This window comes from Oculina patagonica, chromosome 3 (assembly GCF_052425735.1).
Source record: "Oculina patagonica isolate OP01 chromosome 3, crgOcupat, whole genome shotgun sequence".
Classification (NCBI taxonomy): domain Eukaryota; kingdom Metazoa; phylum Cnidaria; class Anthozoa; order Scleractinia; family Oculinidae; genus Oculina; species Oculina patagonica.
Window position 1 is genome coordinate 9,856,639 of NC_135760.1, and position 13,788 is coordinate 9,870,426.

Genomic DNA, 13,788 nt, shown 5'->3' on the forward strand with positions numbered 1-13,788 from the left:
TAATAAAAAGCACATCTTAAAGCACCACTATATACTTTTATCATAATCTCGAGCCTTAAAAATTTAAATTAATCAATCTGCCACAAGTCCCACATGCACGCGAACATCAGTATTGTTTAATTTATCAATATTGTTTTGATAAAGCTTCCTTGAGGTGAAATGCATTGCGTTTCACTCTCGTCGTGTCAACTTAATTCATTTCCCATCATTTTTTTATGTCCTGTTTTCCTAACACAATGTGTGTGTACGCAAATAATCACTTCTATATAAATAGTTATTTTATGTTTTTTTCTTGCTGTTAGAAGAACTTGGGATAGATTAGAGTCATAAAAGCATTAAATTCAATTTGTATGGCCATGACATGCAAGGGACAGTATAACACTGCAAAGCGGCCAAGCAGGCTCAGTTGATTAAGCCACGTAACTTCATTAACATTCATCCATGTACATCTTTTCTATATATGTACAACTACGTCTGGATAGAATCTAGGATTGGGGTAATAGTAATGGAAATTAATGTCGAGGAAACTAACGCTTCACTTAATAAATGTCGCGTAAATTCACGCCGACAAACTTTAATGCGAATTTTTAAAATTTGTGTTTATTCCCTAGAATGAGGTTTATCGCGTTTTTCTATTTTGTCCCTCCTTTTTGTCTCCTTTTTTTTCTCTTTTAAGGCTACTTTTTTGTGTTTGCCCACTTTTTGTCGACTTTTATGTTGACTTTTTTTTGCGTTTTCGGTGAATTTTGGTCGACTCTTGTACTCTCTCCTGATATGCACCTTCTTCGGCTTTTTGAGATGCCAAGCATCGCCAATCGATTCTTGCTGTCCCGCACCTTACTTTTAAGCCAAAAAGGGGTAGATATTAATCTCCCGGTTCTAAGCTTTGCTAGTCTCTTTGTTTGTTTAATCATTAAACTGATCGATGCATACAATCTTGGAGCCAAATTACATACAATGTATTACTCACTTTGTATGAAAAGATTGCTTTGAATTCTCTCATAGTCTTCTTAAGCGAGCTAAAAGAAACGGAGTTTAACACTTTAGTTTCTGAGATGTATTAGGACACGAGCATGTTTGCGTTAGATCTCGTTGAGAATATATAAACATGTTCGCTTCGAATCTTGTTTAAACACATGTATTTTCCAGTTGAAAGTCCTCTTTAGCACGAAGCAAATTCCCAGCGGTGGCATTTGAGTCAGTAGTCTCTGATTCATGTTCCTCGCAGGACGATCCGCTGGATGCTGATACTGCAGACGCTTCATAGTAAGGTTGATATTCGTTAACTTGGTTTATGTCCAAATAAGGATTATCCCTTGTCATCCAGTCCTCCAGATCTTGGCACAACCAGGTGAAGGTTGGCCGCGCATCAGGATTGTCTGCCCAGCAACTCGTCATCAGTTGGTAGCTGCGTTGAAGAAGAAAAGGGAAGTCTATAATAATCTACGCCGCAAATTTACACCCCACCTCCCACTTCATCTTAGAATTCATATCGTCCTACGTTCAGCCGGTGAGCCCATCGGTTTACGTTTAGATTTAGTTCGTTGTGACTCAGGAGGCAGCGTGGCCGAGTGGTTATAGCGCCGGAATTGAAAACCGGTGGTCATGGGTTTAAGTCCTGTTCTGACCACTAGTTGGTGTTGTTCTCGGTAGTCCCGAGTTCAACTCCCCGGCTACGCTTGTAAATACCTTATTATAGGAATATAATGAAGCATTTTAACAACGCGAACAAAATGTACGCGTAATAAAATTAACGCGAATTTAAGAAAAGTTCTGGTCAAATCCTTATAGCAAAAAAAGTTAACATCAATAAAATTAACGCGAATTTTTGAAATTCGCGTTAATAACATGTATCGTTAATTTCCTATAATAAGGTAGCCAACTGGTCTGTCCCCTGCCAGTTGGGAGTCTAACCATGACAGTCCCCTCTTGGACTGTCTACTAAAAGAAACATAACGTCTTAGACATTATAAGCTTGTCCTCGTTTTCGATGAGAGAAAGTCAATCGGATCTGTCTTGTTAAACGTTCGGTAAAAATGTTTCCATCCCCCTTTTTTTTTAAAGGCAAATTCTCAATGCCTCCCTCCTAAGCATTAAGCTTCTTATTTCTCATTTAATACTAAAAGTTTTTGCCTGCAAAAATCTAGACGTAAAATTTCCTAAGTTAGTAACAACCACCCTGACCTAAGACCAAAGAAATGCTACTCACAACTCCTCTGAGCAGGTATCTGGTTTTTCCATTCTGTATCCTCTTTTTAACAGTTTCGTAAGTTCTCTGTTTCTGATACCAGGGTAAGGAATCCCTCCTGAAAAAAGGTTCACTTTTCTTGTTAGCATTTAGTTTTGACTGCCACAAAGGCAGAACTTGAAAAATAAGCCCGGCTGACTTTTTCAGGTTGAGATCTAAAGTTCCTAATGACATCAGAATATTTTCATTGTTTATAGCTTCAGTATACTGGCATTGTAATTAGTAACAAAAAAGAACCACTATTCGTAGGTTTCCATATGTCTTTACCCTCTTGAGTTTTTGGAGTAAAGATGGTGACTAATCAGTTTGGACTAATTTGGTTGCCTGTTTGAAAACTTTAAAAAACGCACCATAACTTTACATAGTAAGGAAGTTCTGAGTTTTATTTGTAAATTCCCGAAGTTAAGCCATGACGTGTTTTCTCAGTTAAAATACCACAGTATGTCATTATGTATCCACCTGTAGTACAACTTTTTCAATTTTTCTTATTGTGGTTAAGTATATATGTTATTGTAGAGCACAGACAGAAATAAATATAAGTAATATGACAAAAATGTAAAGAAGGAACATAAAACTTACCAAGAGTTGCAATCTCCCAGAGGAGGATGCCATATGACCACCTTATTAAATAAAAAAATATTGACATTAGCACGTCCTTTTTACAATTATTTCTGACCTCTGATGTTACTGAAATCTTATGACAAATCACTTTCTTGACTTTGCTGTTATATTACAAGAAAATAATACTACAAAATTAAACCGGTCAGCTTTAAAGAGGTTGATGATCACTAATGACTGTACGTTGTAAAACCAAAACAAAAACCAAACTAAAGTAACACATCTGGCAAATCACGAGCAACGCAGAAAACCAAAAGAATCAATTAGAGTTCGAAGCAAAAACACATGGCCGGTGCCAAGCGTGGGCCATCGTGGGTAAGCGAAGAAACACTGCTATTCCATGTGCACATGCGACTTAGCTGCCAGGGGCATACGTGTAGACTTACAAACAGTAATCCCACAAGAAGAATAACACTAACTACAGGCGATTTAAACAGGGAATTTAAGTCACTTACACGTCACTTTTTGAGGTGAAAACACCGTACTTTATGGCTTCAGGCGACATCCACTTGACGGGAAGCTTATTATGTTTACCGGTGGTGCGATAAACTTCGTCTCCGGATCCCAGTGTTAACGTTTTTCGCGCCAAACCAAAATCAGCGACTTTGACAAGTTTGTTGTCACAGACTAACACATTGCGAGCAGCGAGGTCCCGATGAACGATACCCTTTCCTGATAAGTATTCCTATGAAAGCATGTCAAAACGAAACTAATTTGAGCCTTGAAGCGTTGGTGCTAGCTATTTTTGTTTAATAATCAGTGCTAGCGCTGTGACGTGATGAAGCAAAATGTCGGACCGCCTGGGTGCTTTTTGCCCGCTAACTTGACAGATTATAAATGTTCTCGGAACGTATATCCCCAGGCGTCTAACTGTCTTTTTTTTTATCTGCATTTGAACCACTGACGAAGAACCACAACAATCGAACCACACCTTTCAAACACCTGCCACTCTCTTTTTCGGACAGTTCACTTGGTCCAAAAAAGAGATTAAAAGTCATATAACCTCTAACTCTGTAATATGGGCACCTCCTTAATACAGACGCCATTCCCGGTCCCTTTGAGGTTGGACTGTAGACTCTTTACCTCTTTTGGAGCGTTTTTTTAGGCGTATATTGAAACAAACCGTGAAGGTATTACTCTAGCATTTGCCCTACCCAGAGCTTAAAGAAACGTTTTGCTATTTTCGTGGTCCACAAAACCTGCGCCGTTTTCAGTTTAAAAGGATCTGGTAGCAGGAGAAGAATGCAAACGAAAACTCTCGGGGGGGGGGGGGGGGTAGAAAGAGTAAAACCTCAGGATGGGCACCAAAAGGAGGGTCAGGGATGAAAAGCACAATTGTAGAGTACAGACTCTTGAAGATTAACCCGATCGATAGATTAATAAGTAAATTTTAATTGTATAAAGGGACTGTTTCACGGCTCAATTAAGTTTAGTTTATTCAGCTTGCCAATACTCGATATGAAACTTAATGTTTGCCAAGAAATTACTTCTGTGGATCTAAATGACAAAACCACATATAGCTTCATTGCAACCAAATGTGTCTTTTGAGCGTTATAATTGAAAAATTTAAAGTTACAAACAAACAAGATTAACTTTAAAAACTAAACTGTTCAGCCCAACAATATTTCAAAACCCACATCGCAATCTATTTCAACTTATCGCCTTTGGCCATCCGTACCTACTTTTGTATTTGGTGTGTTATTGAAATGTTCCTTCACTGTTTAAAGAGGTTATATTTTTTATATTTCAATGAATTTGATGGTCATTTCGTATGCCTAAGTTTAGCTGAAATCCGTGACACAGTCCCTTTAAGTTACACTGGGTAAAGGACAAAACTTTTCTCACTCACCATTCCCTGTGCTGTTTGCCAAGAAAAGGACATCATGTCCTTGCTTGTTAAATATTCTTCTTGTTCTTGATCTTGTTGTTGTTCTTCGTCCTTTAAGGATCGACAGCTGTCAATTCGTACGTCAATGCTGCTGTCCGTCTTAGAGAAAGCAACGTTGACTTCACCGATGTCTTTAATAGCATGCTCATACAGCTATAGGAATTATAAGAACATACAAAGTTATTCAGCTGCTTGCAATTGGTAGATACTAATGAAGCAATGTCTTGCCTGGGAGGGTATATAAATTAATTAACGCAATGGGAGCGGGGACGGGGAAAGCGACTGTCATCTTTTTCAAATTAAACCAAGCAGATTATTACTTACACTGTCTGGACTTTTCTGTTGGTTTGATCTTGGTGGGATCGGCGGCGGGCTTTTTCGTAGTTTTTCATATGCGGTGTTCCTGTTGTTTCTTATCTGGAAACAGACCAGAAAAAAACAAGGGCTAGAATTATACACTTAATCATATCAAGCCATGGTCGTCAGATCTCCGAGGTTTCTACTGGAAACCATGATACATACATATATGAAACGACTTCTTTTGGAAACAGGGGGCACCAAAATGTAATAACCCTTTGAATAGGGATGATAACAGTTCCCTAAATACCCAAGGGATGATTTATCTTGCGTTAAAGGCCCAATAACCGTGAATTCACACTAATTTGCATTGTAGTAGTGGTGTATGTTACAACTTTTACCTTTTTTCTCCGTTCTATAAGATAAGAGAGCAAGTCTCCTTTCGAAGCAAACTCCACTACAAGGAAAATGGGAGAAGACTTGATACAACAGCCGATCAAACTCACGATGTTCTTGTGTGAACCAACAGCTTTCATCAGGTTGATTTCGCCTAGGAAATCATTCATCTGATCTTGGATAGCATTTGCTGAAATGTGAGAAAAAAAAAGCATGCTATGACATAGTAGTAGGAGATAATCCTAAGACTACTTAACAAACCCTACATGGAAATTGATCGAAATGTCATTAGTCTGCAGTAGTATTTGGTAGTGGTAGTGGTAGTGGTAGTGGTAGTGGTAGTGGTAGAAGTAGAAGTAGTAGTAGCAGGAGTAGTAGCAGCAGTAGTAGCAGCAGCAGCAGCAGCAGCAGCAGCAGCAGCAGCAGCAGCAGCAGCAGCAGCAGCAGCAGCAGTGGTAGTAGTAGTAGTTACCTTCTAACATCTTCACCGCAACAGTTACCATCCATTTCACCCGCTTTTTTCCTGTTTTTTGAACAGATAGGCTTGGTGTCATGCGTGAAGGCGCTTTCATGATTCCTTTGCACACTAATCCGAAGGCGCCACGACCAAGCTCTTCACAAATAGTGACATCATCGCACTTCATCTCCCATTTATCGCTCTTCTGACTTTTCTTTTGCAACTCATTGGTGCTTTCTTCCCTGCAACAGCAATTTCAAATAAATCAATCTTGGCTGTGATTGGCCTTAATTCTTACAAAATTTACATATACAAATGACACAACATCATGGAATGGGACTTTGAGCCTAATCCTTCACAAAATAGGCACACAATGCCTTTAAGCTATAAAAATAGAAACTCGTTGCCTTAAAGCTATAACACACTTCATAAACGAGACAGTAAGCAAAAACTGAGCCAATACTAGATTACATAAGTACTATTATAGTCAAGATTACCTGAATATTCTATAAATATTAAACATACAACAAACGGAAAGTCGCCTAATACCTAGCACTCAACATTGTTTAAAGCTTACATTCATGCATGTCAAATAAGAACAAATACGTCAAGAACGGCACTGAAATAATAAATCACAAAAACCTTCCATTTCTCCGTTTCCTACAAATGTAACAAGGAACAGCGAGTCCAATGATCAAAGCCGTCACACCACCACTGACAGCTATCACCACGATTACCAACGTAGATAAGCTGTTTGTGTTTATGTTGCTAGGTTCACTAGTACTGGGAAACCTTGAGGGACTGGTAGCATTTTGTGAAGAGTTTGTAGCCGCAGTTGTTGAGATACTCGTTGTATCTAGAGGATATGAAAGACCGGTGCTAAGAAATGTAAACTGAAATGACTATTTTTTTAGTGAAAGAAAGTTATCCGTCTGAAACGTTCTATGTTACTTTACGTATCGCAACAATTTTATAAAGTAAAGTTTGTAAAGTATAAAGAGCACTGACGCGAAAGACACATCTACCTGTACCCAAGGTGGTGTTTCGTCGACAGTAGGTTTTGTTGGTGCCGAATATATACCCGACCCACTCGGCATCTGGTGCTATGAAAGGTGCCTTAGTATAATTGTAAGCAACATTGGCTGTTGGCCACGAAGAGTCGTTAAAACTGGGAAGAAACCAGTCCTTGTGGTAATCAGTTGAACATCTCCACCATTTGTCGCTTGCGACGTCGTTGCTAGAAGAAGCCATAAAAAGAAGTTCAACGTTGGTAGAACTATCGTCCACTTGAACCGCTTGAAGTCTGTGGTGGCCGTTTAAAAGCGTCAAGCTTCCGACTCCTCTTGCTATGAAAAATCCATCAAGATAAAGCCTGATAATGTGGGTTGGTCGAAAGCCAACGATGGATATCAAAGCTATAAAGAGAATCGTTTAAAATAACTGTCAATTACTGTGTTGGAAGTTTATTTTCGATAGAAAACTAACTGTTGTGAAGAATATTATTCTACATGACACGAGCGTGGGACAAAGAAAAAAATCTGAATCCCCGACGGGAATCGACGGATTTTTTCTTTGTCCCACGCTCGTGTCATGTAGAATAATATTCTTCACTATTTATCACCGAGCTTAAAATCTACCATCTTTATTATTTAAAACTAACTGTTGTTTGCACGTTCTTCTTATGAGACCACCAAATTGGAGAAAGCAATTAGATAAACGTTTACCAGAAACCCTTATGTGTTTCTTCTTGTACCTGTTTATGTTATTTGCCAAGGCAGATAGCAGAAACGCAAAAAAAATTCCTACGAAGTGCCTTTTAAGTGCCGCTTATAGTAATGCAAATGTTTTTTAGCCTTGAATAAGAGACGAGGAATCAGACAAAACATTCAATGAACTATGAGATGTTATGAGCGAAGGATAAAGGGAGTAAAGACTCGAGCTCCTTTGAGGGGAAAGAGGGAAGGTGTAGGTGGAGTAGTCAAAACTTACACTGAAGGTGGAAGTCTATCAGAGATACTTACTGCTATTATTAGTTTCCATTTTCTCACTGAAGCGACGTCTACATATGAATGCGTTTGCCAAATGATTTGCTGGACTAATCCAGTGAACATTCCAAGGAATTCCTATCACTTTAGAACCAGTGTTATTATATCTAATGTAAGCGTATGGCCATGAATCGTCGACGAAATTGACTTTCTCCCATCCATTGTCTAGACTTTGTGTCTCTATGCATTTCCAGCTGTTATCCGTGACTACTACGTTACTGAAAACTCCAAGAAAGCCAGTGTATCCCCCTGGAGTGTTGGTAACGTACACAGCAATGACTTTCGTTTCACCGGGGAAGGAAAACCACCTTGCAACTCGCCAGGTGTCGCCGTTTTGCCCTACAAGATCTCCATCCGCGAATACAGTAAGTTTGTCGTCCCCATTTAAAACCCCAACAAAATCTGTTATAAAAGGACGAAAAAGAAAACAGAAACAAAGGCAATTTCACAGAAATTGTAGAAAAATTCACGCCTCTTATAGAAGGTCTGAATACCAACGAAAGTACGGAGTTATAAAAAGTCTCTCGACCAAGCAAAAGAGGGTAGAAATAGCAATGCTTAATGCTATCATTAATGCTAGAGTTTCTGTACAAGCATTGAAATTTATATGCGATTTACCACTCTTTCTTTGGATTGGTCGAGAGACTACTACGTCACCTTCAAAAACTGCGTGCGCTTTTGATAAACTCTCGACTTTTGCGAACTTTAAGACAAAACAAAGGCAGAGCGCTCTTCGTCCCGCACTTAAATTATATTTAGGTGGAGAAGGGGAACAAAGTGCCTGCACTGATTTGAAACATATCGTAGTCAAGAAGCATTCATTAATGGCCAAACTTCGTGACTTTTTCTAACAATATCGGGAAACATTTTAGTGTGTACAAGAGATCCTGATTTTCCAGTTTCTTGAAGATCAATAGTTGGCCCTCCCTTTGAGCATAGTAGTAACTCATTAAATAAAAGTTTGCTCACCATATTGGCAAATTACGATTTTAAGCTTAAAGTCGTGCGGTAATTAATTCCTTATAAATTTACCTTTATTTACATTTGCTTGGTGTAAAAAAGGGAACCACGTACATAGCCATAACATAACGATGAAAAGTGTGAACATTCTGCTTTCAGTGCCTGGATGCCGTTGCTAAAAGCTTAAACTGGAATAGATAAGAAATCAGTTCTGAATAAGAACTTCGTTCACCATTAAATTAAAAATCTTTTTTAGAATAAAACTAACAGACAAAAACGAGATAAAACAACACGTATTTTCAAATCTTCCCTGGCGTTTGCCAGAATATAAAAGGTCAATTACGACTTTTAATCCGTTTTTATCAAGGTTCTCAGCCATCACAAGAGATAAAATCACATAGAGATAAAAGGAGACCATCCATACTGTGGGAAAGGTGGCCAAATGGAGCGCGCCGACTCCGGATCGAGCGAACGGCCCGGGTTCGGCCCGGCCGGGGGCGCGTGGCCGGAAGACACTTTACTCTCACAGTGCCCCTCCACCCAGGTGAAAATGGGACCGGCGAATACTGCGGGGGCCCGCGAGGACGCACCCACCAGGGGGAGCCCCAGCGCAAGCTACGGAAACCGGGAAAGCTCCGGCGGGGCCACTGGCTCGGACACAGATTTACCTTTTTATCCTTTATTTGCCTTAAAAGTTTGGGATTGAGGATAAAACTTTAATATAATCGTGCTTGTTACTTGTTGATCGAGGTAAGCACTTTGAGAAAGCTGATGTATTCGGTTGACAATATTTGTGAAAAGACGTATCTATCAAAACCAAACGCGTAAATTAAATAAGTACCGAAAATAATATTTCAAATGGTAAAAGGAGAAAAGGTTTTGCATGCAAAACATAAGGCACCAAAACAGAAAGTATAATCGTAACTATATAAGCATGTTTATCCTTTTGAATCAGCCTCCAGTAACGACTATCAGCTTCATCAGCTTAAAGCATTATGTTTGTAAAGACAAAAAACGGTAAGTAAATTGACTTCGTTTTACCTGAGTTTGTAAGTTCCTATTTGGCAATTCCTTGCTATATTTCTCGTTGCCTTCAAGTTTGTACATGCATGAGAGACTTGACGAATTTATTGGTCTCCCCATTTTTCAAGAAAGATCTAATAGACAATGAATGTCAATGAATTGACCAATTGTGAACCACAAACGGGGGAAATATTTGACTCTAGGTCGTGACATCAACAAGAGCGTGTTCTGACGTCTTCCTTGCACCATAAACGAACGGCCAAATATATTACCGTCCGCGCATTGATTAATGACTACTTTTTAGCTTTTTATAGAACATGGACGTTTTTACCAATTAACGTAACTTATTTAAGTATCTTAAATTAACGCGAATAAAAGGGAAAATAATGCAAATAGAGAAGTCCTATGTGCGAACTGAGGTTATATTTCCTTGGGATAAAAATTAGGGCGAATATAAATGACAAAAAGAAAACACTTGCGGTGATGAAAACTGAGGAATGACGTTTTAACTAAACAGAACCGAGAACCAGAATATTCTATGTACGAGAAACAAAAATCGTTTTGGCTTTGCTAAAATAACCTTGAAGTAATTGTAAAAGGCCCAATTAAAACTTTATTATTTAACTTTTTTTACTTTTCCCCCTTAAATCGACATCTTTTTACCAGGGTTCGCAAGTTAATATTTTTATTAATAACAATTTCCTCGTTATTTTCACTTTCCATCTTATGTGTTACAAGAATGACACAAACGGATATGAGCATATTTATCTATCTTCCATTGATTACTTTTATAAACGTTTTCCGACTGGCAAGCCTGAACGAAAAAAATATTAGAAGACAAAGTGTCAACGTTTGCATAAAGTGTAGTGAAGAAATCGGACTCTACCGACAAGACGATGTAACGCCAACATCAAGCAAAAATGAACATGATTCTTAAGCAATATTATTCTGCTTATTTCTTGTTTGCTTATTGTTACAAAGAAGTAAGACCCTGTATGACATGAAAAGCTGACAAAATGAAACGGAATAACAAATTTCTATCAGAAACTGTTGGCGGTTCAGCAATTTATACGTTTGCAGAACAACAGAAGCCATTGTGTTAGAACAAGGCACTTATCGTCTATCAAACAAACTTCAAGGTCGCACCGTCATCTGTTCTTATAATTATGACAGAAGACGCAGGATGTAATTGAAGTGTGCCTGACCTACATTTCCCAGCTTACAGTTGATTTGATTTGACACCAAGAAATTATGTTTTTCAAGTCCTATTTCATGTGCTTCCTTTTGGAAAGGCAGTCACTATAATTTATTTTCATCTTCATGATCTATTTAGCAGTTATAATTAATTTTTTCTTGAGTTTTGCTCACCGGTGTGAAATAAACGTTGCTGTGGCCGTGAAAAAGAGAATGACTTTAAATGATCTCCTTGAAGTGAATATTGTAAAAATTTTGATGAGGCCCAGAATTACGTTCTTTGCTACGGTGAGAACGTTTTTAAATAATCTGCAATCTGAATTAACTTTAAAAAAGGGGCAAAAACATGTAATTGCTTTGTCTTGAATCGACGAGATTCTGGTAATTGAGACCATAAAAAGAATATTCGTTCACGAGACTATGTGAAGACTATTTCGTGTATGAGAGAAGTTATTGCCTGATAAGGATAACAGGATACAGGACTGTTTAGCTCTGTCGAGAACTATCACGAAATGTTAAAGTGAATTTTGTTCTCTAAAGTATTCCGGACAAAATGATCTGCTTTATAACAGCGATTTATTACGGCTCTAAAAAAAGCACAACGCGATCGAGTAGTTGTTTTGCTTTGTTTTAAATGCAGTCTTTAAATCCTTTAGTAGAGGTACAAGGGATAATTCACTCCAATTAAGGTAACTATAACTGGCTCGATGCTAGTATCAATTTAACTAGCCTGCATTTCACGCAGTCTTGTCTGGTCGCATCCTCCACGAGAAATTCAGGTTAGCTCGAGACTGGCATCGAGCTTGTGGACAAAAACAAGAAATTCGGAAAGTGACTACAGAAGCGAAGAAAGCCATCAACTGTAAACCTACTGGCTGTCCATTTTGCATAAGGCCATACGTGCATGTTAACTTAAAATTACAAGGTACTTTTCATTCGACCAAAAACGATGACTGACGAAATGAAATAAACGAAGAAGTGTTCTCAAGTCGAATAATTTAGTTCATTTTCTTAATTTTCTGAGTAATTTTCCTTCACGTTGAAGAGGTAAGAGAATCGAAGCTTACTTGAGCAACACCGTTTTAATTTTGCCGGACCTAGAACACTTCTTCATTTGGTCAGTCCATTTCCTCCAAGTCACCATTCCACTTATCATAAGACAATGTCGGGAGCCTCCTGTGTCGAGGTGGTGAAAGCTAAGATGGTAAATTTTAACCTCGTTGAAATGAAAAACGTTATTTCCTTTTTGTATATCAAACCTGGACAGACAGGAACGTTGAGAGATACAACGGTCAGTTTATCTGTCGCTCTTACGTCCAATACATGTAAAAGTTGACTTATTCAGTTGCAGCGCTAGCACGCAATTTTTGGGTTCCTTTATTTTCATATATCCTTATTATTTGTAAAACATAAGCTTGAAGGAACAATCTGGTATAGAAAAATGCTAAGCCGTTTACGAAGGTAAAAGTTCGGGTAAAAACGCCTTTCCTTCCACGCCACCTGCTGTTACTAGAATTTTTATTAAAAAGGTATGTTAAAACTTCTAGGCTTTAAAAGCCAATATCAACATGTGCTTTGCATTGAATTCGCTCGGGGATGTTGGTTGAAGTGGTTGACAAACAGGAGATACAGCTATCTTGAAATTGCAAAAGCACGAGGTAAAAAAAACCCTACATTTCAAAGTACACTTGTAGTGTTGCAAAGTGAGATAACAAGGTCCCTGAACCTGCTTTTGATTTGTCCGTCCAATCACAATAAAGTGCAATTTTCCTCCCGTTAACAATTCTGTCTAGCTGCGACTCCCGGGCAGAAAACAAGAAGCGCGGCACACCTAATCAGACTGAAACTCCTACTTTTCCATTACTTGGATAACAAAGAAAAAGCACTGGTGGTGTAATATTTAGAACAAGTCAAATAACCTTATTAAAAGACCCTTCAGGCACATGTATTATAAGGTTTAGTTTTATCCCAGTGGCTGGCTATTGACAGTATTGCGAGCTGACTAACTACATAGACACCTTTTATCGATTGATAGAAACATCTTGCTCGCTTTTTAATTGCAGTAGTATGATTAAGTCGACAAAAGTACAACGTAACATTCAAGTTTACCAAGTTCCTCTTTGTTTTTATTTGTTAATGTTATGTTTCCATATGCTTTGCCATTTCACATTCGTGCCTATATCTAACAAAAACTAATCACTAAGCTAATATATTATTCAACCTACCAAATATCGTTGGTATGTTTTCATGCAAACGCGTAAAAGGCCCCTGGGGCTATAGGAAAAACTACATTTAGCCCGATCTCAATATGTTTTGTTTCGTATCGGCCAATAATTACCCGATGCATTTCCTGCTTTCTTTAAGAACATAATAAAAAAATGACTGACATCTAAAACTCTCTCGTAATCGTCTTCGGGCACCTTTTAAAATATTACATTTTAGTGCCAGTATACGTTAAACTTTGAACCAGGCTACTGCGTGTTTCGATTCATTTTTGCGAAAATCAAGAACGATGGTATGATAAACAACTTCCCACGAAACTTTGGTAGAAGATTCTCGATATTACAGTATCAGTAGCGAGTTGGATTAGGTCTGAGACGAAGAAATTAATATTTAAGGCTTTTATTAGTTCGTTAATTTATGGTGCCATTAACAACAGCCA

The 13,788-nt window shown here is 38.3% G+C and overlaps 1 protein-coding gene across 1 annotated transcript; it reads right to left on the reverse strand.

Moving 5' to 3' along the window:
* Positions 1–885: 885 nt before the first annotated feature.
* On the reverse strand, positions 886–9,999 carry LOC144646409 (uncharacterized). The gene is made up of 13 exons (XM_078505989.1): positions 9,951–9,999; positions 8,982–9,097; positions 7,926–8,351; positions 6,936–7,319; positions 6,547–6,760; positions 5,920–6,146; positions 5,453–5,637; positions 5,079–5,171; positions 4,716–4,907; positions 3,322–3,551; positions 2,828–2,868; positions 2,210–2,306; positions 886–1,408 (listed from the first exon to the last, which is right to left on the reverse strand). The coding sequence occupies exons 2-13, from the start codon at positions 9,055–9,057 to the stop codon at positions 1,129–1,131; spliced, it is 2,445 nt and encodes an 814-aa protein (XP_078362115.1). The 5' UTR covers positions 9,058–9,097; positions 9,951–9,999; the 3' UTR covers positions 886–1,128.
* Between the last annotated feature and the right edge of the window lie 3,789 nt (positions 10,000–13,788).